The sequence below is a fragment of the Trachypithecus francoisi genome, unplaced genomic scaffold (assembly GCF_009764315.1).
Source record: "Trachypithecus francoisi isolate TF-2019V2 unplaced genomic scaffold, Tfra_2.0 Lachesis_group10, whole genome shotgun sequence".
NCBI classification, from domain to species: Eukaryota; Metazoa; Chordata; class Mammalia; order Primates; family Cercopithecidae; genus Trachypithecus; species Trachypithecus francoisi.
In genome coordinates, this window is record NW_022681455.1 from 128671274 (window position 1) to 128686686 (window position 15413).

Sequence of the window (15413 nt, forward strand, 5' to 3'; positions counted from 1 at the left end):
CATGTCGGGCTGGGAAAGTCGGATTTCAGTGCTAATCACTTGCTGCCGCCTGCGCTGAGCCCACAGCTTGAGCTCCGGGGCCCACCCAGCTCCTTAAACACGCGGAACCTTTGCTGGCTGAGCCAGCGTTCCAGCTGTGGGGGGTCGGGGGTGGAGGGGTACAGGGACCCCAAAACCCAACCCGGGGCCAGGTTTACACAGGCCTGGACTGAGAAGTGGGGCTACAGGCTCTGGATAACCCGGGGGGGCCCTGGAACAGGCCTGAACTGAGAAGCAGGGCTACAGGTTACAGGTGCTGGATACCTCGGGCGGTGGGGGGGGGGGTTGCGGCGCGGCACACTGGACACCGCAGGGGGGTACAGAGGCAGCGGCAGCCTGAAGACCCTGGGCCAAAACACATACAGGCCCCTCTGCTCTCTGGTCACTGTGGTCACTGCTAACTGGCCCACTGGCCTTTGATTCCACTGACCACAGCTAAGCCCACAGCCATCAAAACCCACCCTTCACCCTTAGGGAGGGGCTCAGAGACAGTTGTGGCAATTCCTGCTTCCACCCACAGCCCCCTGACCCTGGGCCTGTGCTGAGCGTGGGTGGGTGACATCTCGCACCCAGAGCTCCACATGAACGGAAACTCTGGCTCCTCTCCGGCTCTTCCCTCCCTCTTTGTTCCCTTGCTCCTTCCTCCTTTTTGCCAAAGGAGGAGACAGTGAGGCTGAGGGCTACTCCAAGTGCACAGTGAGCAGGAGATGCAGGCACGTGGAGGGACGGTCACAGCCCGTGCGACTGGCACCTTCACACACAGAGGCCTGGGATTCCCAGAAACCTGGTGCTGGGGCAAATCGCATTCCACAGCCAGAAACAGACTCGGCGGGGCCAGGTGGATTTCTCAAAGCCTTGGTTACTTTTGGCTTGAGGCTAGCTGGACAATGTCTCAGCTCACAGGTTCCTAAATGCACACCCGCCCCCACCGATCTACTGAGGAGTGACAGCCATGGGGAGAAGAGCCACCTCACTCCAGGGACCTTGGCACCGTCTCCCATGAGGCCAGGTGTTCCCGCAAGACTGATGGACGGCCTGCCCCTGTGTGAAGGCATGCCTGGGACTGTTCCAGCAGGCTCCCATGCTTCACCCAACTGGGACAGGGAAACAGGAGGGGGCTACTTCTGCTTTCAAGGCATGGAGGAGCTGTCTGCAGGCCACTTCCATAACACCTATGCGCCTGGGGAAGTGACTGAGACTGAGCCAGGGCATCTTCTCCACAACCCGGTGAGTCCATCGGGCCCTTCTTCTGGGAGCACCTCCCTGGAGGTGGAGGCCCCTGAGGCCCAGAGCATCTTCTGAACCTGCGAGTTCCCACTTATTGAGAACTCGCCTGGGCCAGTGCCGGTCCACGGCTATGGCGGGGACTTTGAGTAGATGCTACCCTACTCGCTATGCAGAGCCAGCTGGGGCCCAGGGAGGTCAGATAAACTGCCCAAACCAAATCCAAGCCCAACCAGAATCTCAGCTACAGCCTGTACGCCTTCTGATAATAAAAATCCAGCATCGCTTGAATTTCCAGTACACGCTACCAAGTCTTCGATAAGCAATAAATAACCCACACAACCCTACTTTCATGCCAAGTTCCACATGGCCATCCGGAAAGAGACACATGGAGCTGGTTCCTCTCGCCTTTATGATCAGTGAAAAGCGCAACCACACGAAGACATGGGTGAAAGGACCTCATCTCCTAAACAGACCAACAAGCAAGGGATTTTTCCCACTGTCACCGTCAGTGGGATGGTTCTAAGCACCGAGGCCAACCCATTTCACACGATTATTTCACAAAAAGAAATTTTTTGTGGGATGTGCCTGGGAGACCGAAAAGACAGCCAGCAAAACTAAGAACCTTGTTCTCAAATCCGTACCCTCTCCCAAGGCAGCCTCAGAGGCCCAAGGGCTGAGGATCCAGACCCAAAAGCCATTGTACCTTCTGTAGGATCAGGCTCAAGGAATAAGGGGGTAGAAGGTGCCCTTTCCCTTCCTAAGGAGAAAATTCTGGAACCCAACCTTACCTGTGATCATTTAAGAAAAAAAAAATTCAGCCGGTTACGGTGGCTCAGGCCTGTAATCCCAGCACTTCGGGAGGCCGAGGTGGGCGGATCACCTGAGGTCGGGAGTTCCAGAGCAGCCTGGCCAACATGGTGAAACCCCGTCTCTACTAAAAAATAAAAAATTAGCCAGGCATGGTGGCACACACCTGTAATCCTAGCTACTCAGGAGGCTGAGGCAGGAGAGTCGCTTGAACCTGGGAGGTGGAGGTTGCAGTAAACCGATATTGCACCATTGCACTCCAGCCTGGGCAAAAAGAGCAAAACTCTGTCTCAAAAAATAAAAAAATAAAAAAAAAAAATTCACTTTCTATGGCTTTTCATTGCTCCAGGAGCAATGTCCACAGATCAAAGGCCCAGCCTCTCCTTCACATCCCGGAACGCCCATCCTGCCCACCGGTCCGGGCTCCAGGCTGCCCCCTGCACCTGGAATGCAGCTGCCGCTTCACCTGCAGATGCTGCCACATGCACCTGTCAGAAGCCGCCTTATAGGGCAGGGTCTTCCTTCCTGGGACATCCACGGTCCTTCTCCATGCTGAAGTCAGAATGACCTGAGAATCGGCGTGGAGTTCTACCAGTCTCAGACAAGCCCACCTCTGCGACATCACTCCTTTTGAGGGGGCACCAGCTGCAGGGAGTCTGTCCCTTGCAGACCCCTGACCTGGCGACAGATGAATAAAGTACACTGACACACAGATATTCTGCTCTGCCAGTCCAGCTGAGGGTCCCAGCCGCTTATAGGCTCCCTGCTGAGTCCTGTAAACCAGTTGCTACTTGGCCCCGATCAGCTAGTCAGACTCGCATTTATTCGGTAAGATTACTCAAAAGCTTGAGTCAACACCATTAGAGTGTAATGGACATTGTGGACTTGCCACGTAAAAAGCACTTAAGCGTCCATGGTCTTAAGATTATATGAGTAAACAAGACAGCTAGGTAAACTACTCTGCCTTTCTTTTAATACTATTTTTATTTGTTTAACTAAAGGTAAAGAGATCAGGCCGCCTTCAGCCAGCTCTTCTTGGTCTTCCAAGATTTGTGACTATTCCTTTTTTTTTTGAGATGGAGCCTCGCTCTGTTGCCCAGGCTGGAGTGCAGTGGCGCGATCTCGGCTCACTGCAACCTCCGCCCCTCCAGGTTTAAGCAATTCTCTGTCTCAGCCTCCGGAGTAGCTGGGATTACAGGCGCGTGCCACCATGCCCAGCTAATTTTTTTGTATTTTTACAATACAGTAGAGACGGGGTTTTCACCATCTTGGCCAGGCTGGTCTTGAACTCTTGACCTCGTGATCCACCTGCCTCGGCCTCCCAGAGTGCTGGGATTACAGGCATGAGCCACCGCGCCCGGCCAATTTGTGACTATTTCTATAACTATCTCTAATATTTTTTCCACCAGAATGATTGAACCCCAACACACCTCCTTCTCTCAGCAGGGTCTTCCTGTTCAGAGAACACAGCTTCTCCTTCTTGCCTTACACAGAGGGGCAAGAATAGATTCACTCTTGCAGAGAGCACATCCTTTTCTGTTACTGAAAATCACTCTCCAAAAAAAAGCAACACATACACACAGACACACCCACCACACACAGATGGGCCAGAGAAAAGCAAGTACAAATGGCTTAGGGACATGAGCAGCGGGGCCTCACCTTTCCTGAAAGGGTTCCTACTGACAATAACCCTCACCTCTGGGTCAGAAAGGGTTGGCACTCTAGAGCCTACCTCCACGTTTTATCTCCTGGGACCAAAAGGACTGCTGGAAAGCTATTTAAAATACTTTTAGGCCAAGGGCAGCGGCTCATGCCTGGAATCCCAGCACTTTGGGAGGCAGAGGTGGGTGGATCACCTGAGGTCAGGAGTTCAAGACAAGCCTGGCCAACATGGTGAAGCCCCATCTCTGCTAAAAATACAAAAAATTAGCTGGGCATGGTGGGCGCCTATAATCCCAGCTACTCGGGAGGCTGAGACAGGAGAGTCGCTTGAACCCAGAGGCGGAGGTTGTAGTGAGCCGAGATCGCGCCATTGTACTCCAGCCTGGGCAACAAGAGCAAAACTCCATTTCCAACAAAAAATAAAATAAAAATAAACAAATAAAAATACTTTTTAAAGCCCTATTACCACAAATTAAATCCAGGAATGTGTGACTCGGTACAGCCTCTTTGGAAGGCACATTAGCTGTTACATTAGAATCCACACCCAGCCGGGTGCGAGGGCTCACGCCCGTAATCCTAGCAAATTTCGAGGCTGAGGCACATGCCTGTAATCTAAGATCGGGAGGTTGAGGCAGGAGAATCGCTTGAACCCAGGAAGCAGAGGTTGCAGTGAGATGGTGCCATTGCACTCCAGCCTGGGTGACAGACAGACTATGTCTCAAAACAAAAACAAAAACAAAAAACCAAAGACAACATACCCTTTTACCATTTGCACGAAGCTGGGAAATCACAAATGCCCTCCACAGGGGTCTATGGGGGTGGTGTGGTGAGCACAGGGGTCTATGGGGGTGGTGTGCTGAGCACAGGGGTCTATGGGGGTGGTGTGCTGAGCACAGGGGTCTATGGGGGTGGTGTGGTGAGCACAGGGGTCTATGGGGGTGGTGTGGTGAGCACAGGGGTCTATGGGGGTGGTGTGGTGAGCACAGGCGTCTATGGGGGTGGTGTGCTGAGCACAGGGGTCTATGGGGGTGGTGTGGTGAGCACAGGGAAGACACAGGGAAGTCTTAGCAGCTAAAAAGCCAGAGGGTGGCCTCTGCGTACTGCCTGGGAACATGGCAAGACCATTTTAGGCTTAAAAAAAAAAAAGGTGGAGAAGAAGTTGTACACTACGATCTTTTAAATAAATAAGCCAGGGATATATTAGTAACAGAAGCAGCTCTGGAAGTGTATACTGGCAGTTACAGAAGCTGCAGGGCTGGGGGGTGGTAAAGGAGGAGAAATATGTTACCCAGGGCGGAGCTCAGTGCACTACCTTAGCTCGTTGATCTTGGCACAATCAAGCAATTCTCCTGCCTCAGCCTCCCGAGTAGCCGGGACTACAGGTGTGCGTCATCACGCCCAGCTAATTTTTGCTTTTTTTTTTTGAGACGGAGTCTCGCTCTGTCGCACAGGCTGGAGTGCAGTGGCCAGATCTCAGCTCACTGCAAGCTCCACCTCCCGGGTTCACGCCATTCTCCTGCCTCAGCCTCCTGAGTAGCTGGGACTACAGGCACAGGTCACCACACCTGGCTAGTTTTTTGTATTTTTTAGTAGAGACGGGGTTTCACCGTGTTAGCCAGGATGGTCTCGATGTCCTGACCTCGTAATCTGCCTGTCTCGGCCTCCCAAAGTGCTGGGATTACAGGCTTGAGCCACCGCGCCCGGCTGCTTTTTTTCTTTTTTTTTTTTTGAGATGGAGTCTCACCTTGTTGCCCAGGCTGGAGTGTAGTGGCGTGATCTCAGCTTACTGAATCTCCACCTCCTGGCTTCAAGTGATTCTCCTGCCTCAGCCTACTGAGTAGCTGGGATTACAGGCATCTGCCACAATGCCTGGCTAATTTTTTGTATTTTTAGCAGAGATGGGGTTTCACCATGTTGGACAGGGTGGTCTCGAACTCCTAACCTCAGGTGATCTGCCCGCCTCAGCCTTCCAAAGTGCTGGGATTACAGGCGTGAGCCACAGTGCCTGGCTGGTTTGAATTTTTAAACAATGAGGAATTCATGTATGACTGATGTGTTTTTCATTTTAGAAAGAGAAAACTAGGCAGCACCCCATCCTATGTCTCCTTCTTGGTGGCCAATGCAGCATTTCCCATGACTCACTCCTGGCACCAGTAGGAAGTCAGAGGCTCAGCACTCAGAGACTCATTTTTTGAGACAGGCTTGCTCTGTCACTCAGGTCAGAGTGCAGTGGTGGGATTTCAACTGGTCTCCTGACCTTGGTAGATCCGCCTGCCTCAGCCTCCCAAAGTGCTGGGATTACAGGTGTGGGCCTCCACACCCAGCCAACCAGGGATTCATTTTTAAAGATAAGAGTGCAGGCTGTGTAAGGTATTATCCATGTCGTTACATTCTGGGCCGACATGTACCTAGGTGGGAGGGAGACTGAACTCGTGAAATTCTCCTAATGACAAAAAGAGAAACCAGAGTCATCCTCTACATCCACATCTCCAATGCCCAGCTGGAAGCCACAGGCTCTACCCACTCCAGTCCTGCTATGATTTTTCCTGGCTTTGACCTGCATAGTGGTGTGGCTGCTCCGCTCAGAGCCTCAGGGAAACCACACAGAGCCCTGCTGAATCTCGCCCTTGGGGCATTTTCACATTTATGAATAAATGCCTCCCCCTCTCCCTTCCCCGCAAAGTACGGTGTGGCAGAAAACAGCGCCAACAGGTCCTGCCAGTCAGAAGTCACTCCAAGTAATTACACAGTCCCCTGATTTTGGCTCCAAACTATAAATTTAGTCCTTCCCACCTTGAATGTGCACACACACTATTGAGAGCCAGGCCCATCCTCAAATTAGCTGGCAGCTCTTAACGCAAATAAATCTAAGTTGGGATGGCCAGGGTTCCAACATAAACTTCAAAAGCAGGACCCTTCCAAGGCCCTGGGATGAACCTGAGGATTGCCAAGACCTGCCTTCCCACCTCACCCAGCCAAATCATGTGACATCTGGTACAAGTGATTTTCCCCCTGAAGTCCCATAAGAAAACTGTTTTGAAAAGCAGTTCTCTCTGGCCTGGTGAAGAACACACCAGCACCCAGCCCACCAAAACAGGTGCCCCATGGCTGTTTCCCAGCATAACCTGGGACTCGCACGTCCATCCACTCCAAGACTGAATCTGCAGCCAAGCTCCCCTCTCTCACTACTGGGCAACCCTCGGGGGGATCCCTTAGCCTAAACCAGCACCCGTCACTGCCCGCATACGATTTTATTACTACTGTTTTCTTATGAGTCAGCCCGTGTCACTGACTCCTGACAAGCTGGTTTGGAGAGCAGAAATGAATGGGTTTTTTTTTTAACTGCAATTTCCTTCTCACCAACCAGTCAGCAATTGGAGCTCTAACAGTAAATCGGTTGCTCAGTTACTCCACGTGGGTGCCACGCAAGAGGCTGGGAGTATTGCTCAGCGGGGCCAACGGGAGGCTGGCACTTGCCTGAACCGCTTAAGTGGGGGAATGGAATGCCCACCGAAGGGCAGGGCAGGGACTCTGCTGTCCCCTCACTGAAGATATTCCTAGCCTGTGGGGAGAAGTGTAAAAGAATGAATGAAAGAAACGCACGTGGTTTCTGGGACCAATGACCTTAGCCTAGAACTGTCGAGATGGTCCAGGGATGCAAAAATGTAGAGATGTGGGAGCCAGGGGAGAAGTGACGCAAGGATGCAGGGACCCAAGGACCCAGGGACTACGACCTCCCAACCCCCGGCCCGCGCCCCGTACTCACGCACGCAGAGGCAGGCCACGAGCTTGGCTGCCTCCTCGGGCACCGGGCAGGTGGGGAAGAGCGGCTTGAGTAAGTAGGTGGCGAAGACCAGGGCCACGATGTACTGCGAGGAGGGCCGGATGATGAGCAGCTCGATCCAGAGCTTGAGGAAGGCGGGCAGCGAGCCGTAGACCTCCAGCATGTAGGCGTAGTCGCCGCCCGACTTGGAGATGGTGGTACCCAGCTCGGCGTAGCAGAGCGCGCCCACGATGGAGAAGACGCCGCACGCGGCCCACACCACCAGCGCCAGCCCCGGCGAGCCCGCTTCCTTGAGCACGCCCGTGGGCGTCACGAAGATGCCCGAGCCGATGATGGTGCCCACGATGATGGCCACGCCGTTGAGCAGCGTGATGTTCCGCTGCAGGGTCACGCCCTCGCCCTCGCCCGCCGGGGCCGCGCCGTCCGCGCGCTTGGCGCCCAGCATCTTCTCCCGCGCCTCTTCCTTCTCCTCCGCCGCCGGGGCCGCTAGCGCGCGCCGCTTCGGGCCCGTGCCCGCCATGCTCTCCGCGCCGGCCGGGCCTGGGAGACCCGGGAGCCGCAACCCAGCCGGGACCGTGCGCGCCGCCCGCCGCTGCGTCAGGAACCCCGCCCGCGCCGCCTTTTACCGGGCCCGCCGGCCCCGCCCACCTCCCGCGGCCCCGCCCCGCCCCGTAACCCGCCGCCAGGCCCCGCCCCGGCCCTCAGCCCCGCCCCCTCGGCCCTGCTGGGAGCACGTGCGTCGTCCGGCCCAGCCTGGCTGGCGATTCCCAGGCCCGCGTCGTCCCCGGAGGCCCCAGCCCTCCTGCGCCGTGGACACCCCGGCCTCGCGACCTCCCCGCCGACGCCCGCGTCACTCCAGCCCGTCCTCCCGGGTGCGCCTGGGCGGGGCCTGGAGGTCACGGCGCGCCCCTTCACCTACTCGCCCGCAGCCTCGCGTCTAGCTTGGGAGGAGGCGGTGCACCAGGGCTGGCCTGAAGCCAAGGATGGGGTTTGGGATACCCCCCAAAGCGAACCTAGGCTCCTGTCCCGGATGGGCCAAGGGGATAGAGCAGCCCCCACAACCAGCTCCTGGGGCACGGGGGAGGCATGAGAGGATGACCCGCGGGGAAGCTCCTTCCAGCCTGGGGGCTGCATCGGGGGCTGGTGAGCCGCGAACTGAGAGGAGGGAAGAACCGAACCGAGGCAACCCAGTAATTCCCATTGTACTACAAAAGAGTCTTGCTAAAGACGGCGATCCGGTGCCCGCAGCTTTGAGAAGCAGTAATAACACAGGCTTTGGGAAGCCAGCAGTCTACCTGAGCTCAATTTAATCAACAGAATGGGTGGGGTTCCCTGGGAGCCATAAGACCCCACCCCCAAATCTAGCTGAGGAATTCAAAGGCAGACTTCAGTGTGAAGGGGCTTTAAAACTTGTTATTCCTGGGGAATGTGAGCGGCATCTTGGGTAAAAAGGGTTGAGAGGTAATTTCAGTTAGAGGAGCGGGAGCAGGATGCCAAGGCTCTAGGCTGGAAATGGAAGGAATATAAATACTGCCCCGGCCGGGCGCGGTGGCTCAAGCCTGTAATCCCAGCACTTTGGGAGGCCGAGACGGGCGGATCACGAGGTCAGGAGATCGAGACCATCCTGGCTAACACGGTGAAACCCCGTCTCTACTAAAAAATACAAAAAAACTAGCCGGGCGAGGTGGCGGGCGCCTGTAGTCCCAGCTACTCCGGAGGCTGAGGGAGGAGAATGGCGTAAACCCGGGAGGCGGAGCTTGCAGTGAGCTGAGATCCGGCCACTGCACTCCAGCCCGGGCAAGAGCGAGACTCCGTCTCAAAAAAAAAAAAAAAAAAAAAAAATACTGCCCCGAGATTGACCAGACTGGTGAGCAGCCAAAGACCTGTTCAGAGGGTGTGGGTCAGGGAGGAAGCTTCTCGGGGCCCCCCCCAACCCCGGGGTTCCTTGGCACGTGTCCTAACGGCTCCTTGGAAGCTCACAGCGGCAGCAGCCTACAGGCACGTGGTGAGGCCTTGTTCTGGGTGAACGTTCAGCCTCCCAGGGCAAACACGCAAACTCCGGTTGCAGAGCTGGTTGTTCACAGCAAGACAGTCTGCTGGGCAGATGCCTCTGGAATCCACAGAATTCCGAACAATAGCCATGGTGGAGGGGGGTCAGAGTACCCATCATGCTGGGATGTCTAACTGCAGCCAGGAATGTCCAGGCCCCACCCCGGGGAGGGGGCGGCTGAGGAATGCCAGGGCTTGTCATTCTGGACCTTGCTTGCCTTATGGCGGGCATTCCTCTGCAGTGATAAAACCAAGCGAAAGCTCAGCAGTCCAGGCAGCCACAGGCAGGGAGCGCAGAGGTCACACAGACGCTAACTTCTATTCTGCCGTCCACATTGCTGGCTGGGGAAGGTGCAGAGAGCCCTCCATCTGCCTTGTTCTTGCCGCTGTGCCTGCAGACGGAAGGAGACAGTACCACCATGGCTGGGCAAACTCACTGAGCACTCACTAAGTCCTCCCCTAGGCAGGATCTTATGCAATAGGGTAGGTGCCAATTAGAACCATTTTGCAGATAAGGAAGCTGAGGCTTAGTAAGTAGGGTTACCTGCCTTGTTTGGCCAGCAAGTGGCCTGGGAGCTGTCCTTTTGACTCTGAACTTATATGGTACTTTTAATCATTCTGCCATTCTTCTCTGAGCAACAAGAAGGACAACCAACAGTCGTACCCCAAGGCATAGAATTACAACCATGATCAGCCAAGGACAGGACAGGGGGCCAAGTGAGCCAGCGACAGGGACCAGGCAGGTCCAGGTAGACTTTTCTGAGGTGGTGTCTGGAGCTGAGAGCCCAGGGCGAGTGAGAATTAATAAGGGAGGCGCAGGGGGCCCCACAGGCACAGAGGGGCCCTGTGCAGTTGGTGCAAGTCATGGTTGGTGCCCCCAGAGCCAGGCTCCTGGCAAGTGCTGGAGCCCTTAAGCAGGAAGGGTGACAACAGCCATGAGCGTTTTCAAGTTACACAGCTATTACACCACCTCTGTCAGTTTTTACTTGGTTTTCATATGACAACGTCCTAGATTTATGCAGCAAATCTACTCATCTCAGACTTCCTGATGGAATCTGAAGTCCTGAAACGCCTTCACCTGAAAGCTACGAGTCTATAATCTTAGCAAAGAGTGCCATCTGGTGGACACATTTGGCAGCGTTTTGTTTTTTACGGACAATTCAGCCCATCGTCAGCAGCACCGTGGTCTTTTCAGCTCCAGTCAGTAATTTATCAAAAGTTGTGTATTTTCAGAGGTTAAAAAAAAAAAAAAAAAGAAAGAAAAAGATAAAAAAGTTGTGTCACTCTCACTTGAGCTGGTTGGGAGAATACTTTCTTTTCTTTTTTTTGAAATGAAGACTCGCTCTGTTGCCCAGGCTGGAGTGCAGTGGCGCAATCCGACTCACTGCAACCTCCACCTCGCAGGTTCAAGCGATTCTCCTGCCTCGGCCTCCTGAGTAGCTGGGATTACAGGCACGCGCCACCACACCCAGCTAATTTTTGTATTTTTAGTGGAGACAGGGTTTCACCATGTTGGTCAGGCTGCTCTCAAACTCCTGACCTTGTGATCCGCCCACCTTGGCCTCCCAAAGTGCTGGGATTACAGACGTGAGCCACCACACGCAGTACTTTCTATAGAGGGAAATTTGGGAGTGTCTATCAAAAGCCTAATTCCCTTTGACTCAGCAATTCCACTTTTGAGATTTCTCTAAGGAAATAAGAATATATGCTGTGTTATTAGCCAGGCATGATGGCACATGCCTGTAATCCCAGCTACTTGGGAGGCTGAGGCAGGAGAATTGCCTGAATCCAGGAAGCGGAGGTTTCAGTGAGTTAAGACCGTGCCACTGCATTCCAGCCTGGCGACAAAGCGAGACTCGGAGACTCCATCTCAAAAAAAAAAAAAAAAAGAAAAAAGAATATATGCTGTGTTTTGGCTACACAGTTGTTTACTATAGCTTTAAGAGATAATAAGCAGTGCCGGGTGTGTGGTGGCTCACGCCTGGAATCCCAGCACCTGCGGAAGCCAGGGTGGGAGGATTGCTTCCTTCAGGAGTACAAGACCAGCCTGGGCAACATAGCAAGACTTTGTCTCTCCCAAAAATCAAAAAGATGAGCTGGGCGTGGTGGTGCGTGCCTGTAGTCTCAGCTACTCAGGAGGCTGAGGTGGGAGGATGGCGTGAGCTCACGAATTTGAGGCTGCAGTGAGCTGTGATGAGGCCACTGCACTCTACTCTGGGTGACAGTGTGAGACACTGTCTCAAAAAAATGATAATAGCCAATATTGGAAGTAAGCCAAACGTCCAGCAGATTTGTTTTGGTAAACACTGTACATCCACATGGTGGAACAAAGTGTATGTCACCGGTAATGATCATGACGTGTTTTTTTTGTTTGTTTTTGTTTTTTCTTTTTGAGCCAGAGTCTCTCTCTATAGCCCAGGCTGGAGTGCAGTGGCATGATCTTGGCTCACTCTAACCTCCATCTCCCAGGTTCAAGCGATTCTCCTGCCTCAGCCTCCCAAATAGCTGGGACTACAGGCGCTTGCCACCACACTCGGCTAATTTTTTTGTTTTTTGTTTTTTTTGTATTTTCAGTAGAGACGGGGTTTCACCATGTTAGCCCAGATGGTCTTGATCTCCTGACCTTGTGATCCGCCCGCCTCGGCCTCCCAAAGTGCTGGGATTACAGGCATGAGCTACTGTGCACGGTCCCCTTCAGGTCCTTCTTAAGGCCGTTTGCAGCATAAATGAGATGAGGCGTCTTCCGTCCCGCTCAGAGCACCAGCGTGGAGTTGAGCAGGCCACCCTCTCTCACTAGGCGAACCTGTCATTATTCTGTCATTTGGAGCAGCTGCAGGGGAGCAGCAAGGCTGCAGGGCGAGGAGAGGGAACCTGGGGGACAATTCTTCGTTTTCAGATTGTGAGGCGAGTCTCCCAGTGCAGGGATTGTGGTTTTCATCTCAGCAAAATGCAGGAGTGAGGGCCTGAGCGGATCCTTGCTCTTCCTTTCAACTCGTTCTTTTTCCCAGGAAAACGACTTACCTGGTAAATCCTGTAAACCAAAAATAAAATTCTAAGGGATGCTCCAGCCATCTAAACAGATTTCCTCCTCAGCCAGGGCTCCTCAAATTTAACCGGAAAGACTGGTTCGGGCCAGGAAGGGAAGTGGGGGTCAGAGACCTCTCCAGCACTAACACCAACACAGACTTGAAGTCTATCAGACTTAAAGATTGACATTTTACAGCCTGTTCTCTTTGAAGCCTGCTAGCTAAAAGCTTCATCTGCATGATACAACTTTCATCTCCACAGCCTCACCGCAACCCAAACATTCCTTTTTTTTTTTTTGAGACAAGAGTCTCACTTATCACCCAGGCTGGAGTGCAGTGGAGTGATCTCGGCTCGCTGCAACCTCTGCCTCCTGGGTTCAAGCGATTCTCCTGCCTCAGCCTCCCGAGTATCTGGGAATATAGGCACGTGCCACCAAGCCTGGCTAATTTTTTGTATTTTTAGTAGAGATGGGGTTTCACGGTGTTAGCCAGGATGGTCTCTATCTCCTGACCTCATGATCCACCCGCCTCGGCCTCCCGGAGTGCTGGGATTACAGGCGTGAGCCACTGTGCCTGGCCCCCAAACATTCCTCACTACTGATCCCAGGTCTTTTGTGTGTGTTTTTTTTTGAGACAGAGTCTCGCTCTGTTGCCCTGGCTGGAGTGCAATGGCACAATCTGGGTCACTTCAACCTCTGCCTCCCAGGATCTAGTGATTCTCCTGCCTCTGCCTCCTGTGATCAAGTGATTCTCCTGCCTCAGCCTCCCGAGTGGCTGAGATTACAGGCGCCCGCCACCACGCCCGGCTAATTTTTGTAGTTTTAGTAGAGGCCGGGTTCCACCATGTTGGCCAGGCTGGTCTCGAACTCCTGACCTCAGGTGATCCGCCCACCTCAGCCTCCCAAAGTGCTGGGATTACAGGCGTGAGCCACCGTGCCCAGCGATGATCCAGATCTTTAGACAGACTCAACCAATTGTCAACCAGAATATGTTTAAACTGACCAGGTGTGGTGGCTCACACCCATAATCCCAACACTTTGGGAACTTTGGGAGGCCGAGGTGGGCGGATCGCGAGGTCATGAGTTCAAGACCAGCCTGGCCAATGTGGTGAAACCCCATCTCTACTCAAAATACAAAAATTAGTGGGGCATGGTGGCAAGTGCCTGTAATCCCAGCTACTTGGGAGGCTGAGGCAAGAGAATCGCTTGAAAGTGGGAGGCGGAGGTTGCAGTGAGCCAAGATCATGCCACTGCACTCTAGCCTGGGTGGAAGAGCGAAACTCTGTCTCAAAAAAAAAAAAAAAGAAGAAAATGTTTAAATTTACCTCTAGCCTGGAAGCCCCCCTCCCGCTTTGAGTTGTCCCACCTTTCTGAACCAAACCAATGTATTTTTAAAATGTACTCGATTGATGTCTCCTGTCTCCTTAAAATGTATCCCAACCAGTTTGGGCCCATGTGGTCAGGACCTCCCGAGCCTGTGTCACGGGCGCACCCTCAACCTTGGCAAAATACACTTTCTAAATTAATTGAGGCTCAGATTTGCTGGATTCACAACCCTTAATTGAAGTCAGGCTTGCTGAGGCTGCCTCACACCTGTGAGTCCCCTGCCAGGCTGGTTCTCAGTTGTAGGGGAGAAATGTCTGCGTCTTTTAACATAGCAAGGGTCCTTGCTTCTTCCGTCCGTTTGTTTTTGAAAGTCGTGCTTTTGCTATGCTCAGAGGTTAGCTTTCCCTGTCTGCATGCTTAACAAGGTGGGGCTGCCCTGAGTACAACCAGAAATTCCGTTCTGTTTCCTAGTAGACAGGTGTGTAGGGCAGCCACTCAGTGAGTGTTCGGCCTGTGCCAGGCCTTAAAGACTCTTGCCAGTCACGGAAGATGACTGAGGCAAGTCTCCATCATTTTAGGTTTAAATGCCAACATTAGGGACGCGCACCTGGGAGACTGGTCTGTGCTTTTAACTGAAGATGATTTTGAGGGCTTCAATATTGAAAGGGGGAAGGGCAGGATATTGGGAAATACACAATTTTCATGTAAGAGGGTGGAGGAAAATTCACATTTTTGTCTGGTTCAGTGACTCTGCGGTTTTACATAAGATACCCGAAGATAGGGCAGCGGAAACAATGAGATATGCATTTGCCTCAGGTAGGCGGAGGGACAACTCAGTTCTGCCCCTTGTCCCAGCACATGTGAAGATAAGCTATCAGTTCACATTGCCAGGGTGAACTTCAACAGAAGTGCTTTAGGGTGAAGATCTTGAAGCCCACAAGGAATTTCCTTATGGGCAAAATGTGAGGGAGGTGTGTACCTTTTCATCTTTTTTTTTTTTTTTTTTGAGATGGAGTCTCACTCTGTCGCCAGGTTGGAGTGTAGTGTGTCAAGCTCCGCCTCCCAGATTCAAGTGATTCTCCTGCCTCAGTCTCCCAAGTAGCTGGGTTCACAGGCACCCGCCACCACACCGGCTAAGTTTTGTAGTTTCAGTAGGGATGGGGTTTCATTATGTTGGCCAGGCGGGTCTGGAATTCCTAACCTCAAGTGATCCACCCGCCTCGGCCTCCCAAAGTGCTGGGATTACAAGTGTGAGCCACCAAGCCCAGCCAATCTTTTCATCTTTGTAGTTATTTGTTCCTCAGTAATTTGGAACCAAAACAGGAGGCCAGTTCCCATGACACAGTCGCTAGCTTCACTTTTCCCTTTGGTCAGCGAGTGTGAGGTCCCAGGATTTATGTTCCTTTCACACTCTCTATGCCGTTTAATTTTTGTAGCAACAGTAGTTAGTCCTCATTTGTGGTTGGAGAAAAAGAGCAGTTCAGTAAGTGACCA

At 53.1% G+C, this 15413-nt stretch overlaps 2 protein-coding genes across 2 annotated transcripts in view; both read right to left on the minus strand.

Moving 5' to 3' along the window:
* SLC7A5 (solute carrier family 7 member 5) overlaps positions 1-8159 on the minus strand; it is a 42217-nt gene extending 34058 nt beyond the window's left edge. The window contains exon 1 of the mRNA XM_033219274.1: positions 7502-8159. Coding sequence (XP_033075165.1) covers positions 7502-8039 — 538 coding nt within the window. The 5' untranslated portion in view covers positions 8040-8159. The remainder of the gene's footprint in view (positions 1-7501) is intronic.
* A 1226-nt stretch (positions 8160-9385) lies between these two features.
* CA5A (carbonic anhydrase 5A) overlaps positions 9386-15413 on the minus strand; it is a 77229-nt gene continuing 71201 nt past the window's right edge. Inside the window, exon 7 of the mRNA XM_033219304.1 lies at positions 9386-9960. Within this exon, the coding sequence (XP_033075195.1) occupies positions 9880-9960 (81 nt within the window). The 3' untranslated portion in view covers positions 9386-9879. The remainder of the gene's footprint in view (positions 9961-15413) is intronic.